This window comes from Solanum verrucosum, unplaced genomic scaffold (assembly GCF_900185275.1).
Source record: "Solanum verrucosum unplaced genomic scaffold, falcon-dt-bn FXZP01000064.1, whole genome shotgun sequence".
NCBI classification, from domain to species: domain Eukaryota; kingdom Viridiplantae; phylum Streptophyta; class Magnoliopsida; order Solanales; family Solanaceae; genus Solanum; species Solanum verrucosum.
This window is the reverse complement of record NW_026020144.1, coordinates 115,976-132,141: the sequence shown is the minus strand read 5'-3', so window position 1 is coordinate 132,141 and position 16,166 is coordinate 115,976. Positions and strand designations below refer to the sequence as shown.

Here is a 16,166-nt window from a genome sequence, read left to right as displayed (position 1 = left end):
TACAACAAATATGTGCATTTTTTTTACGAAAATACTTCATTAATGTCACACAAATTTATACAAAAATGTCAACAATAAAATTTCAAAATTAATACAACCTTAAAACACTTATCATACAATTTGTCAAAATTTCAAATAACTTTTTTTTTTCAAATTACTGGACACGCTTTCATACAATTTCATACTTTCTTAATATACATTTCATACAACAATAATCATACATTACAAATATCTGTATCTTATCGTACCAAATAATTCATTTCTAACTCACTAATTACTTTAGAAATGACAACATCTAATATAACACACTAAAATTTATAATTTAATACCAACTTAAAACACTTGTTATACAATTCATCAAAAAGTCAAATAACTTTTTTTACATCTTATGAAACACATTTTCTTACAAATTTCTTTCCAATAATTCTATTAAATTCATTCATAAATATACAATTACTTTATACTTTAAGAAAAAAAAAAATACACAAAACAATCACAAAAAAAAGAAAATCACTAATATTATACATTTCACAACAGTTAATACGTATTATGAACAAAACGTATTGTTTATACAAAAAAATATATCACATTCAATATAGTGACGATGTACAAAAACAAAATCACAAAATATAATTTACAGTTTCATTTTTTTTTCATTTCACTGAAATCCAAATCCAAATAGTAAACAATTAAAAATACTAACCTGAAGGATCCCATCTTCCGCCATGTTTAATTAATATTGATACGTAGTTGTCCATCACAAAAAAAATAGGATTTTTCAAACAAAAAAAAAACTTCAATTAGTCGCCAGTGACAAAATTTCTGGAAGAAAATTGAAGAGAGAGAAACGTGGAAGAAAAATGGATAAAATCAGATTTTTGAATTAATTTTAACAAATTAGAGTGAATTAAGGAAACTGAATATTCTTAATTAGTTTGAGATTCCTTAATTCATGCTAATTAATAATTATCTTAAATTAATTCAAATTTAATTGACACCCCTATTTTCATTTTTTTTTCATTTTTTCCTTATTAATTACATATTATTAATTAATAATAAAAAATCATAAATAGATTAATCATTTATTAAATAAATGGAAATTGATTTTTAAAATCAGATTTTAAAATTAATTTTAACAAATTAGAGTGAATTAAGGAAACTGAATATTCTTAATTAGTTTGGATCCCTTATTTCATGCTAATCATTAATTATCTACAATAAATTCAAATTAAATTACAGCCCACAACTTCAGTTTTTTACTTTATTATTTCTAATTCCGTTTTTTTTTAAAATTTTCGTTTATCTTTTTATTTATTTTTTAAGTTTTTTCCAATTAATAAAAATATTTCTTTTTTTTTTTAAACTTGTTATAACCTGAAATTTTTAATGTTATAGCTTGAAAGTCTAAATCTACTGTTATAGCTTGAAAATAGTACTATAATATATGTCATATATGAAATTTACACTAATATAAATATCTACTTTAAATTTAAACAAGGCTTAGTGAACATCTGAAAATAACATTATATATAGTCGAAATTACCAAGTATTTATTAAAAATAAAACTCTCCTTTAAGTGCATTACAAAGCTTAATTATTTGATGATATTATAAGCCCCTGTTAGGAATAAGGATTTTAAAATAATTTGTGTCCTCTTCATTAATATTCTGTCAACATATAATTTAGCATATTACCATTGTTTATGATATATAAGAGTTAAGTATACGCAATCTCTCTATGAAACCACCAAATCAAGTGGGTACCAATAAAATATGGAAATCCAATAAAAATATACATATTGGACCAGGCCATCGTGCGGCTTTCATAAATTAATAGAGTACTGTCAATTAATGCAATTTAGTAGAAGACATCCATATTATATATTTGTATGATTCAACTACCAGCCTGTAATTTGAAGAAGAGAGAGGAGCGAGCTACATTACATTAAAAATAATTTTTAATGGCAATAAATAAACAGAACAACAAAAAGTGTTAAAGTCTTATTGACATTAGTTAATTGTTATTGAATCATATATTGCTATAGACTTTATGAACATTTATAAAAAATGCTAATTGCCTCTAGAAAAACATATTTAGCATCAATTAAATTATTGTTGTTGATCATTTTTGGTGAAGTGCTAGATTCTTGAGACTAATTGTTTGGTACCCAAAATACAAAATAATGTGATAGTGTGAGTTGACCGAAATAAAACAATTCCGACAATATATAACAATTCGTTACTAGTACGTTATGATATATTGTGGGATTGGGAAAATCGAAATGGTATTTTTATGAATTAGAATATTCAACTTGTGTGGTAGCTATTAATTATGAATATGTATATGTGGCAACCACGTATAAATAATTATTTGATGTAACCGGCTCTTCAAACCTAACATGTGAAGGAGTTGTGCAAAGAAGAGAACAATAAGGGTGTGTGTTAGGGGACAAGAACAAGCAGCATATCGTGGGTAGATCTCGCAACACCAAACGGAACCGTCCAAACTGCAGCAACCCTTGATGATTCATATTTGTCCCATATGCAAAGTATAAAGTGTTTCAAAATTAATGTACCCTCTGTCAACTAGTTTATCAGCATGTCCTGGTATATACGCTTGATTGTTTTATATATACAAATTTGTATATTTATCTATACATATTTTATAAATTAGATGATGGTAAGATGGTACTAGTAATTAATATGTTCAAAGAATGCACGACTACATTTCATTTCTATAATGAAATTAATATAACTTTTTAAAAAATCAATGGAAACAAAAGAGTGAACGAAATTGTATGATCCCAAAATCAGTGTTTAATAAGAGTAGAAGAAGAAAATTACTATTGTTGGAATGGAACTGATACTCAATCCATCAGTATATATTTTGTTATTTCTCATTGTTAATTCAAAATTAATATACTCCCATATATATTTATTTGATAGATAGATGCATTATACAATATTTTAAACAATTCTGAATTAAGTATAAACAGTATTGTATATAAATAAGTAGATTACACTTTACAGGAAGAGGTTCCTCTCCAGTACATTAATCTCTTCAGTTGGTTCAGTGCATATTTAATTTAATGACATCTGACAATTTTAAAATCTAATGGTCCATATTTATTTAAATAAAGCAATCTTTAAACTATGGTCAAATATCATTAACCATGGTTATTACTATTTCTCTTTCTCTCTCCTCTCTCATCTCTTTCTTTCTCATTTAATTTTGCAACAAAATTTTTCTCAATAACCAAAGAATTTGTTTTGTTAACAACAAATCGCTTTTCTTTTCATTATTTTCACACCGTGATAAAAGAAGACAAAATTCAAAAGATGAACTTGGGTTATAAAATTGAAAAAATCCAACCCATGAGACTATTTCTTTGAAGTTTGGTTCGGTCACAATGGTGATCCACAAAACTCTGTCGTCTTCTTCGTAACATCAATTTTTTCAATTTGGAGTTTATGCAAAAGCCTACAAAAGCCAACTAAAGGATCTGGAAAGGGCACCAAAAATGGGTAGGAAAATATTTTTTCATATACTTTTTTTTTTGGTGAAATTCTCCATTTATTTTTTGGGTCTTCTTTTCTTGTGGTATTTATAACTGTAATCTTTAATTGGGGCTAATCACTCCATTTCAGTCTTTCTCTTTTGAGACTCTCCCTAGTTATTCATATATAAATGTAAAAACATTAAAATATTGATGTAATTTTAATTTTCAATTGTTTGATTGTTCTGTTTTTCAGAGAGTTTTGGAGGAGGAAGAAGTGTTTCTTTGCTGATTGAGAAAGGAATGAGAGGAGAGATAATTACTAATAACCATGGTTAATGATATTTGGTCAAAAAAAATTAATCTAATCCATTAAAAATTAAATAGACACATATCAACTATATGAAATAGTACTGAGAGAAACTAGAAAGATTACCACTCGAGAGGAGTCTCTTCCCATTTTACAGGCCATCATGCGACTTTCATAAATTAAAAGAGTACTGTCAATTAATGCAATTTAGTAGAAGAGATCCATATTATCAGAGGCGTATCTAAGGGGGGGTCACCGGGTTCACGTGAATCCATGGTCTCCTTCCACGATCATATATAGTAGTGTTATATTTTTAAAATATATTGAAATATAGATGTGTGAACCCACACTCGGAGTATCACGTAATGCGATTATGACTGGGTGCACCTCTCTCCGGGAGGTTAGAAATTTGAATTTTGTTTTATCTTATTTTATTATTCTTTCTAAAATTATATAAACTTCTCTAAGTGGTTATTGGTAGCATTTGTTACATTTTAATTAATTCAACACACACACACACACATATATATTAGAATTCATTTTAGACCTATAATATTTAAAATTTTAACGATTTTCAGTAGGAAAAATCTAAACGTCGAACCGATCTAATATATATCATAGATCAACCTTCTTATAATAGTGCACCCATCATCTCAAAATCCTGGATACGCCTCTGCATATTATATATTTGTATGATTCAACTACCAGCCTGTAATTTGAAGAAGAGAGAGGAGCGAGCTACATTACAATAAAAATATTCTCTCTGTCCCATTTTATGTGAGATAGTTTAACTCGACATAGACTTTAAGAAAGAAATGAAGACTTTTAAAACTTGTGGTCCAAAATGAATGATAGAAATTTGTGTGACTGTAAATTATTTCATTAAAGATAGCAAAATAGACATTTTATAGTTAAATTGTTACTTAATATATAAATATGCCATTCATTTTGGGCTAGACTAAAAGGGAAGTAAGTCACATAAATTGGGACAGAGGGGATAATTTTTAACAGCAATAAATAAGCAGAATAACAAAAAGTGTTAACATTAGTTAATTGTTATTAGATCATATATTGCTAAAGACTTTATGAACATTTATAAAAAATGTTAATTACCTCTAAAAAAAATATATATTTAGCATCAATTAAACCATTGTTGTTGATCATTTTTGGTGTAGTGCTAGATTCTTGAGACTAATTGTTTGGTACCCAAAATACAGAATGATGTGATAGTACAGTGAGTTGACCGAAATAAAACAATTCCGACCATATATAACAATTCGTTACTAGTACGTTATGATATATTTTAGGATTGGGAAAATCGAAATGGCATATTTTATTTTTTTTTATGAATTAGAATATTCAAGTTGTGGCGTAGCTATTAATTATGAATATTATATGTGGCAACCATGTATAAATAGTTATTTGATGAAGAAGTATTAATTTGTAAGCGGCTGTTCAAACCTAACATGTGAAGGAGTTGTGCAAAGAAGAGAACATTAAGGGTGGGCGTTAAGGGACAAGAACAAGCAGCATATCGTGGGATTTGCAGCACCAAACGGAACCGTTCAAACCGTAGCAACCCTTGATGATTCATATTTGTCCCATATGCAAAGTAAAGTGTTTCAAAATTAATGTACCCTCCGTCAACTAGTTTATCAACATGTCCAAGTATATTATACGCTATACATATAAATTTGTATATTTATTTATGCATATTTTGTAAATTAGATAACCATAAGATGATAGTAATTAATATGTTGAAAGAGTGCATGACTACATTTCATTGATGGAAACAAAAAAGTGAACTATCCCAAAATCTGCGTTTAATAAGAGTAGAAGATTACTATTTGAGTAATTACACTTATTTTTTATATTAGGATTTTAAAAAAAAAAGATACTAGGATTGAGCGTCATCAATGATTACATAGGTCAATTATACCTTTTCTCGTTACAGTTAATTTTCATTTCCTTTTTTAATTCATAAATAACGTAGAGAAAGAAAAAAAAGGACACATGATTATTGACCTAAATTAAGCGTAGGACCCCAAGATATGTAATTCGTTAGCCACGTAATCGAAATTGATTTTAAACTTGTTTACTGCTTCAATCAGGATCGAGTATACCAAATGTGAATGGCGGAGTTGACAAGAACACCAAATGGTAGCTGTATAAAATTGAATATGATTTCTTTCCTTTTGAACAGTTTTTGAGTAAAATGACCCAACTCCTAATTAATTTTCTCTTGTAATTAATTATTACCTGGTTTCAAAACTGTTGTTGGAATGGAAACGAATTCAACAGCTGATACTCAATCCATCACTATATATTTTGTTGTTTCTCTTTGTTAATGCAAAATTAATATACTCCCATATATATTTATTTTTATTTGATAGATAGATGCACTATACAATATTTTAAACAATTCTGAATTAAGTTTAAATAGTACTGTATATAATTAAGTAGATTACATTTTAGCTTAATGGATATAATTAGTAAAATGTAATAATTAACTCAAAAGTTATGTAGCTATGATTTTTTCTTTTAGAAAATCACTCAACTTTAATTTGTAACTCAAAAGTCATTCAACGGTAAGTTTTTATATTAGAAAATCACTCAACTATGAAATTCTTTTACTTATAAAGTCACTTTATCTATTTAATTGATTTTTCATTAAAATTTGTTGATATTCAATTTTTATTTAAAACTATATCTATTTAAATTATTTTGATAATCCAACCCACTAAAACGATGTCTATTTAAATCAATTGGCCTTATATTTGTGCATGATTAATCAGCAGGGTGTAACTTTTAAATTTAGATATTTATTAGTTGTTCCAAGATCGACGTGATGCAGATTCTTAACCACAAAAAAAGAAAAGAAAACAACAGTAACTGGTATTAATTTGAAATGTTAGAAAAATCAACGGTGTGAAGAGGGATTTAATTTCTTAAAAATGATTTAATTAAATATATTTTTATTTCTTAAAATTTTGATTTAAAATAAAAATTACATATCAACAAATTTTAATAAAAAATTAATTAAATAGATAAAGTGACTTTGTAAGTAAAAACTTTATAGTTAAATGATTTTATTAGAAAAACTATTCATAATTAAATAAGTTTTGAATTAAATATCAATGTTAAGTGATTTTTGTGAGAAAAACTTATATTTGAATTACTTTTAAATTAAAAATCAAAATTGAATGACTGATAGTTAAAGTGATCATAGTCCATATGTGAATTGTGATATTATCTGTATTAAATATTGTCCACTCGGTTACCTATACTATTTGCTTGGGTTTCAAGGCTAAGGTGTTTCTGCGTAGGAGCTGACACAAACAAATAGTAACAATCATAAATCTATCCTTGGCCAGTAGGCAATGACGGCGTCACTTCCGTCAGCCCCCCTTCGTTGTAGCCTTATTGAAGCAATTCAAAAATGAATGAGTCGTCGTGGACCCCACTCCCACTTTTAAGAAAAAGATAGGAAAACGCTACAATTGTTTATAAAAAGGCCGGTCACCGCCTCATTTGCACCCACAAGTCCACAACACAAACATCATTTTGATTTATTATTCTCTTCTTCTTCTTCCTCCTCCAGCTTTAATTAATTCAAGGGTATATTATGGGTGCTTGCTTGTCTTCCTCCTCCACTATCGTCGATCAAAAGCAGCTGACCAGCTACGTCATCTCAATTAGTGGAGAGCTCCGTCAATATAGCGTTCCCATCAACGTCTCTCAAGTTCTTCAATCTGACATCTCTTCTGATCATGCTTCCAGCTTCCTATGCAGTTCCGACCGTCTTTACTTCGACGATTTCATACCTTCACTCGATTCCCAATATCAGCTTCTTCCCGGTCAGATCTACTTCATGCTTCCTGCCTCCAAGCTTAAGTATCGACTCAGTGCTTCTGACATGGCAGCTCTTGCCGTAAAGGCTAGCGCTGCTCTTGAGGACCTCAACAAAAACAAAAACAAAAACAAAAGCCGCAAGTCTAGGAAGATCATGAGTAAAAAGCGGATTTCACCCATGCTTCTTCAAGTAGAAGAAGATGATTATACTCAAACCAATAATAAGTCCACTGTCGGACTTGGGATTTCCATGAGATCCGCATCTGTCAGAAAATTGCAGCGATTATCTTCACGCCGGGCAAAGATGGCTGTGCGATCCTTCCGTAAACTTATCACCATTCAAGAAGGATTCGTTCTTTTTTAATTAATGAGCAACTTCATTTTATATATTCTTTTTTTTTTTTTGCCAGATATGAGTAACATGCTATTCTCTCGCTCTACACGTATATAGTAAATACAAAACAAAAAAATATATATATGTGGGAGTTGCAGAGCATAAGATCAAATTTCGTTTGTATGTAAATTGTACTTAATTAGCTTGTACAACAACAACTATGTATTACTTATTAATCAACCTTTTTGTGCAATTGCTGACTTTCGGGTGATCAAAATTAAATAGACATGCCCACAATTCAATCTGTAAATAGAAAATGAAACTACTTATAGAAACAACATATATATGTTTGAATGGTAAACAAAGTTGGACGTTGTATACAAAATAATCAAAAATAAAATATTTTTGAGTCATGTGACATGGCATATTTATCACAAGTCAATGTATGGATGATGATTTTAAGGGGAATGGAGTAGAAAGAAATTAACGTGTGGAGAAGTCGTCGCTTACTATAATTCTAATTTCTAATTAAATAAATGGGAATGAGGAATCGTATTGGGGCCAAAAACAGAACAAAACGTTCAAAGTGGTGAGGTTGGCTAATTAAATATAATTGAAATTTTAGGATAACGGTTTCTCAATTTTGTATTTAATTTGTTCACACCCAAAAGCAATTGGCGTGGTCCTGCATACCTCCATCAATTCCATTGAAAAACTGTTTAGGTGGGGATAGGAAAAATATGTCTTTTATATGAACTTACACAATTAGTAAATTTTTGGGGAGTTAAATTTAATTTATATAAAAAAAATTTGCATGATATTAAAGATTTTTTTTATAGATGATGAGTGATTTTTTTAAAGAAAAGTTCATAGTTGAGTGTCGATTTGAAATATATATACTTTATATATACCCAACTGACTCATTGCTTTTTTAAAACAATAATATCCTTTTACAAGTACATGTTTGCACCCATTAGGCTTTGTAAGAGGAAAAATCACATACTACTATATTCTCTGGATTTTTAACAGAAGCTCTTCACTTTCGTTAGAATAATAATGTCCGATTTCTTTGAACGTCCTCTTTCCTTATTTTTTTTTTTTTTTTTGCATGCCTCCTTTATTTTAATTATTGTTTGACTTGATCACCGTTTCTGGAATGCAGTTAGTATTTCTTCTACTGCCAACATTATGCAAAATGACATAGTACGTACTATCATTTCTTCCTGCGTATACGTACGTCTAGCTCTTTAAATTAAATTAAGCTAGCTAGTACTAAAATTAAAATATGCAACGATTTTCAAATCTAAACTTATTGATCTGTGTTTGGACAAATCTAGTACAGAAATCAAAACGTACAGTTTTTTGTTGACTCTTCTTCGTGGGTACAAGTCTAGCGCCTAGCGGAGCTGCTGCTTTGGCTTACTAATCAATTATGTACAAGTCTCGACCCGACTGTAATGTTAAAAATTCATCAAGCCATCCTAATTACTAATTACTTCAAACTCAAAAGTCTAAAAGTAAAATTTAATTATTTGAAATAAAGTTTAAAAGTTAAGAGCCAGGACAAACTTTTCATATCGGAAGTTCGATCAGCCTGAGGGACAAGTTACTTTTTCTTTTTTAAAAAATTGAAGTGTTTTTACTCAATAAAAATGGAAATTAATATCTTAAAAGGTCATTGAACTATGAGAAATTAGCTAGCAAAGTCATTGAACTTTGTTTTGTATCAATAAAATCACTCAACTTAAGATTTTTATCTTAAAAAATCACTCAATTACATTTATCAATAAAATAAATTTAAATGACAAATTAAATTATTTTTATGTCATGTAATTATGGACTCTACCCATAAAAAAATTATAAAAACTATTTATTTTTATACCGATTTTTTTCCCTCCGTCTCTATATGCCATCAATTTGAACGCATCGCCCGAATTTTCAAACAAATTAGATCTGAATCGACGTCTTGTTCAAAGGTAATGAACTACCCAGATTTTTGCTAACTTTCTTGACATCTTTATTTTCGTACTTTATTGTTTCTTATTATATATATATATATATATATATATATATATATATATATGTAGTGGCTGATCCTAATTACTCAGGCAGCTAATTGATGCCAAGCATCTTGTGTATTATGGGATCTGATTTACCGTTCCTTTCTGGTTTCATAGAGTTGAGATTTAAGTTCCTTTCGAAATTAATAGATTTTATAATTTTACTTATTTGTGGAGTTCATAATTATAATTATATGACATAAAAAATAATTTAATTTGTCATCTAAAATTTGTTTTGATGAAAAATGTACATTGGAGATTTTTAAAGATAAAAGTCTTAAGTTAAGTGATTTTAGTGATATAAAACAAAGTTCAATGACTTTATTAGATACTCCCTCCGTCCACAATTGTTTGTCAGGATAAGGTCATGCACATCCCTCAAGGAAAATTTAATACAAGGTGTAATTTGACTAATATAACCCTACTATATCAAGAATACCAAAAGTCCACATAACTTTTCAATTTAACTACACAATCATTAAGGGCAGAATTGGAAAAAAGTGACTAATTATTTCTTGATTGTTTAAATTGACAATTAATCTTGGACATCTATTTTTAGTATACATGCCAAACAATTGTGGACGGAGGGAGTATTTTTTTTATAATTCAGTGACTTTTTTAAGATATTAACTCATAAAAATGCTAGATTTTTTATTAAATTCTCTTGATAACTCAAAAGGCAAGGAAGCTAGAAGAAAAAGATTGAGTTCAAAAGCTTTCACATATTAATGTGGAGATTAGATTCAAAAATATACCGAGAGGGTATTGGATTCTATTTTTTTCTTAATAAAGAGAGGTTAATACAATCCATTATTAAGAATTTTGCTGTTCATGAACTAGCTATATTGGAATTTGGAAATAGGGTGACATACGTATTTTATTTAATTTGGCTTTAATTGATATTTATGCTCTCTAATTTTGGGCACATAATTAGATACTTAAATTGTATAAATAGACACATTAATTCTATATAACGTCCTATATGCAATTTTATTTCCTACACGACGTTTAATATGTATTATGTTATATAGGACATGTATATCTATTTATTTAATTTTATACTATAAATCCAAATATGTAATTGTATACCTCAAAAGTTAAAAGGTAATAACATATTGACGTATTATGCCTTGAAAATTCCATGAAACAATCATACTAATGCAAATGAGAAAGAGAAAAAAATAAAACAAGAGAAAGAGTTGATAAAAAAGAGTATAAAGTTGTTGGGTTAGACATGGAGGACCCATTTCTGCTGCACCTGCAGTCTTAATCATGAATGCTAATTGAATGCCCCCACTACCCCAATGTCCTCACTCCTCATTTTTTAGAATTATTAAGTATACCTAGCTACTTCGTTAATGCTATACGTACACCTAATTTATCAATTCTACCTGCCTCCTTCTTTTCTTCTTGTATTTTTATTATTACTTTCTTAATTCATTTATTTTTGCATAATTTCCCATCATGCGTCATAATTGCTACTAGTTTTCTGGTGGTGTGTTATAATTTATTCTTCTTTTTTGCAAAAAAATAAAATAAAGTAATTAAGTGCTATTTCATAAAAGTCAAGAGCTAAAAAAAAAGAGAAGCAAAATAGGTGTTGGTGTGGCAATTTACAGAGAGAAAGTATTTTACTATTACTATGAATATGGGGGTCAGACTTCAGAGTGCAAATGCCTAATTAATTAGTAATAATGGAGTAAGAAGATTGATGATAGTGTGTGGGCATTTAATGCATTTGGTTTACCCACCATCTCTATCCCTACTCCATCTTCTTTGTCAATCTCGAAGATATTACATATATAGTAAGAGCACTAACTACTATAATTGTGTCGGCGCTACCTAGCTCTGATGATGCGGCTGGAATTGGAATTGGAATTGGATTGCCCCTCTCCGCCTGCAGCTCCTCAGTATTGACCCTCCTCCACTCCATCTCCAATTCTCCATTCTCCATTCTGACTGATTAACCATTTTTAATTTAACTCTTCTTTCAGTGCTCTGGATCATGTCCTCAATATGTCTCCCACACCAGTAGTAAGTCACCACCGACTAGCTACACATTATTATTATTATTATTATTATTATTTTCATTTACCAGATTTTGATTCTTACAGGAACCACATAACCATCACTCTTCTTTTTGCTGTAACTCCAATCATACTCCCAAATTCCAGGTATTGGAGTTATCACCTATACATACATTGCTATTTCTGTATTAGACTATACTTTGTTGTATGCATGAAAACTGCTATTCAGGATTCACTCTTTCAAGGAAACTCTTTGATATTTCAAGTTAAGAGGGAATTTTTCAATGATACCAGAGTAGTATTTTTTAGTATTCTGTACCAACATCGACATTTTGTCTGATATTGGAACATTGTAGTGTAGAATGAGTCTGTTTGAATGTCCTGATTAATGAATGGTATTACAGCTTTTCTAATAGGCAATTCCTTTTTCAGCGCAACTGTGTTTCCTTGCAGTCTTCCATGGAATTGATGAAAGAAATTACTACTCTCGAAATTGAGATAATGCGTTTGGAACGATATCTACTCTCACTTTATCGGACAGCTTTTCAGCAAAATCTCCCACTTCTATTGGAAAATCAGAAAATCCATTCACAGGGCAAGATAAGCTCCCCTACCCAGTGTACAATAAACCAATCATACTCCGATGTAGAAATAGATACGTCAATATGTGATGCGGACCAATATGATCGAATCTCCTCTGCACATGCTTTGACTGGTGTAAGTGATCAGATTCAGACTGCCAACAAGTCGTCGTCTATAAGGGTCAATACATCCAACTCCTAGACTTTGACATATAGCTAAATTCATACTATTATTACATTATATGTTGTTTCAGTTAGAATTATCTCACTTGTCTTTCCTCAAGGCATTAATTGGCTGTCTGTTGTGAACAACTGCAGGAAAAGTTAACTGATTCTGCTCACCGTAGCCTTGCGGATCATCTCACTGCCTCTCGCATGGATGACGTTCTTAGTTATCCTGATAGGCTGTCTGAAGAAATAGTCAAATGCATATCTTGTATATACTGCAAATTTGCCGATCCCAAAATTCTTGCTACAAAGGGATTATCAGTTTCTTCTACTTCGTCATTATCATCATCAAGCACATTTTCTCCGAGAAATCTTTCAGGCAGCTGGAGCTCACATCACAATGAGGAGAGCACTGAGCAGTATGAATTTGAAGTCTGTAAAGATGACAACAGACCATATTCTACAATGATAGAAATTTTGAAGATATGTCTAGATGATGATAGTTTCAATTATGCCACAACAATGCTGCATAAGTTCAGGTTATTCACAACGAACACAAGCAGTTCAATTTTTGATATTTTAATGATATTTCTAGAGTTAAAGAGTACAAAAATCTTAAATACCTGCTAGTGTGGACTTGACTAAAAAGCATGTTAAGAACTGTTCGAGAAGCTTAATTGACCAGTTTGAATTTGTCATCCTTTGCTGTTTACTAATTTGAAAGCTGTAAAATGTGCTATCTGGAAAAATATTAGTTGTAAATTGTAAGTTCTACTGCATCTGAAATTGTTTTCATAAATACTTGTCACTTTTCTCCCTCCTTTCTCCACCAATCAAGGCTAAAGAGAAGATGCAACTTCTAAATGGACAAGTGACAATACAATCTGAATATACTCAATATAGTAGTATATAAGTTTTATTTTTACTACGTTGATGCTCTGCAGGTCACTGGTTAAGAGCCTTGAAAAGGTTGATCCAAGAAACATGAGGCGTGAAGAAAAGTTAACATTCTGGATTAATATTCACAATGCCCTGGTGATGCATGTAAGATTTTCTCAAAGTTATTTTTCAACATTAGCTTAGTAACGTTTTACCCTGAAACAAATTGATACGGATTATCCAGTATTGATGGAAAACATATTGCTTACCAGACTACAAAATCATCCAAGGTGGAGCTATTGTTTTAGAATTTCAACCTTTTCATTTATTCTTTTCATACTCTTGTTGGGAGGTCATGACACTCTCAGTTATACTTCTCGTCGTCAGTGCCATACTAGGATTAAATGTGTTGTTCAAATAATTACATATGAAGTGCTATTCTGGAATGCATTATGCGTCCTTTCAATTGGCAAAGTACGTAGTATACTTTATACTAGCATCAACTATTCTTGCACTCATTGCTCAAGACTAGCATTTCAATTGGTCTCCTAATTTGGGGATTACAGTGTTTCTCTTTCTTTTTAATTATTTAATTCATCCTATTGAGGCCAGTTATGAGGTACTATATGACTTCTTTTCAGGCTTATTTAGCCTATGGAACTCAAAATTCTGTCAGAAGTTCTTCAATCTTGAAGGTAAAAGGAATAGCCCTTATCTTTTTTTTTTATTCAAGAAATCTGAGTTTGTCGTAAAACTACTGCAGGCAGCTTATAATGTGGGTGGCCATTGCGTAAATGCTTATGTCATACAGAGCTCCATATTAGGGATACTACCACACTATTCTGCACCGGTATGTTGAATGCTAAGTAACATCCTATTCTAAGATCATCTTACCTTCTCAAAAAAAAAAGAAAAAAGAAGCATCCTATTACTAGATTGACATGCCTGTGTCATCCCATGATAAAACTATAAACTAGGTTTCTTAGCATTTCTAGCTACTTCTTGTTTGACAGCTGACTTGCTTATGGAGCATCAACATTTTATTCTCTTAATTAGTGAATTGTTCTTCAATGCTGTTTTAGTTAGAGAAATGCTTGAAATTATTTGCTTAATATTCTGAGCTCATCTGCTTGAGAATGGTCTGGACTGACAGGGAGAGATAAAAATAAAGTCAAAATATTATCTAACATCTCTTATCCGTCAGTAATTTTCCTACTATTTTGATAATTGGTCTAGTTTTACTACTGTTGTTCTTGGGAATTGCATTGGTATTCTGGACAAACATGCAGTCATGATGCTGTTTTTTTAAGTTCATTAGAGCATTTTCTCTGCACAACAGCATAGTGACTATAATATGATCTTCATGAGAAGAAAAGAAAGTGCTAGCGTAAACAAACAAGTATATCTTGTTAAAACATAATTATTCTTGAAAAGAGGATGGTCTTATCCAACAATTTTTTTTAGCGAGTGGTTCCCACTTCCCAGCAGTTTTGCATCTCCATTTTGTAAGTTTTACATTCAGATCCTATTGATATGAGTTTGGCTCCCCCGTATGAACTACAACCTCTGTTTCAATTTGTTTAACGTACTTTCTTTTTAGTTCGTTTAAAAAAAGAATGACTCTTTAGTACATTTGACATATTTTAATTTAAGACCACAAAATTCAAAAGTCATTATTTATTTTCTTAAACTGTGTCAAGTCAAAATAGGTTAAACAAATTTAAACTGAGGGAGTAACAGTTTAAATACAAAAGTGTGGGATAGGGAAAAATAATTGTTTAAAATGGAGGAAGAGGATAACCTTTGTAGCATTCCCTGCTATCATTGTTCTAGATTCTATTAATTCTGCGTTTTATGGACTGGATGCTTTCTCTAATTAAACATGAATGCAGTGGCTACGGACGCTCTTTTCTCCAGGAAAAAAGTTTGCGACAGGAAATTGTAGACATACCTATGCGATTGAGTACCCTGAGCCACTTGTTCACTTTGCACTGTCTTTGGGTGCATCTTCTGATCCCTCGGTAATGTTCCTGCAAGCTATTAGTTAAAAAAAATCATGGACTTTGCATTTCTATTATGCATTTTTAATGCAATCTGCTGGGCACGTGCAGATTCAGGTTTACACAGCGAAAAGCGTATTTCAGGATCTTAAAGTAGCTAAAGAGGAGTTTATACGGGCTACAGTTTGCATTAACAAAGACAAAAGGATTTATCTGCCTAAAATCATATGCTATTTTGCAAAAGATATGTCCCTGAGCACGGATGAAGTAGTTGAAACTGTCATGGGATCTCTACCAGAAACTCAGATGAAACTAGTCAGATCCTGCATGGAGTACAGAGCTGATAAGTTAATTTATTGGTTACCACAAAGTTGTACGTTTAGATATTTGATCCAGAAACAAGTAATCGAAGGGAGATTATCTATTTAACTGTCAATATTAGTGCTGTACGTGCTTATA

General features: G+C 30.5%; 2 protein-coding genes across 2 annotated transcripts; both read left to right on the top strand.

Moving 5' to 3' along the window:
• The first annotated feature begins 7,398 nt into the window (after positions 1-7,398).
• LOC125827748 (uncharacterized) lies at positions 7,399-8,208 on the top strand. Its single transcript, XM_049507072.1, has one exon. It carries the CDS (start codon positions 7,432-7,434, stop codon positions 8,020-8,022), a length of 591 nt encoding a protein of 196 aa, XP_049363029.1. The 5' UTR covers positions 7,399-7,431; the 3' UTR covers positions 8,023-8,208.
• Positions 8,209-11,906: 3,698 nt separating this feature from the next.
• Positions 11,907-16,166, top strand: LOC125827878 (uncharacterized). Its single transcript, XM_049507220.1, has 10 exons — positions 11,907-11,962; positions 12,047-12,086; positions 12,167-12,226; positions 12,512-12,841; positions 12,952-13,367; positions 13,773-13,872; positions 14,349-14,402; positions 14,471-14,557; positions 15,600-15,728; positions 15,819-16,166. Exons 1-10 carry the CDS (start codon positions 11,907-11,909, stop codon positions 16,134-16,136), a joined length of 1,590 nt encoding a protein of 529 aa, XP_049363177.1. The 3' UTR covers positions 16,137-16,166.

What these genes read in the sequence shown, in the direction of transcription:
- LOC125827748 (XM_049507072.1), top strand. Translation starts at nt 7,432, where the DNA reads ATGGGTGCTTGCTTGTCTTCCTCCTCCACTATCGTCGATCAAAAGCAG.
- LOC125827878 (XM_049507220.1), top strand. Translation starts at nt 11,907, where the DNA reads ATGCGGCTGGAATTGGAATTGGAATTGGATTGCCCCTCTCCGCCTGCA. An exon ending in ATATGTCTCCCACACCAGTA is followed by an intron (nt 12,087 to 12,166) that starts GTAAGTCACCAC and finishes TGATTCTTACAG; the next exon opens with GAACCACATAACCATCACTC. An exon ending in ATCATACTCCCAAATTCCAG is followed by an intron (nt 12,227 to 12,511) that starts GTATTGGAGTTA and finishes TTCCTTTTTCAG; the next exon opens with CGCAACTGTGTTTCCTTGCA.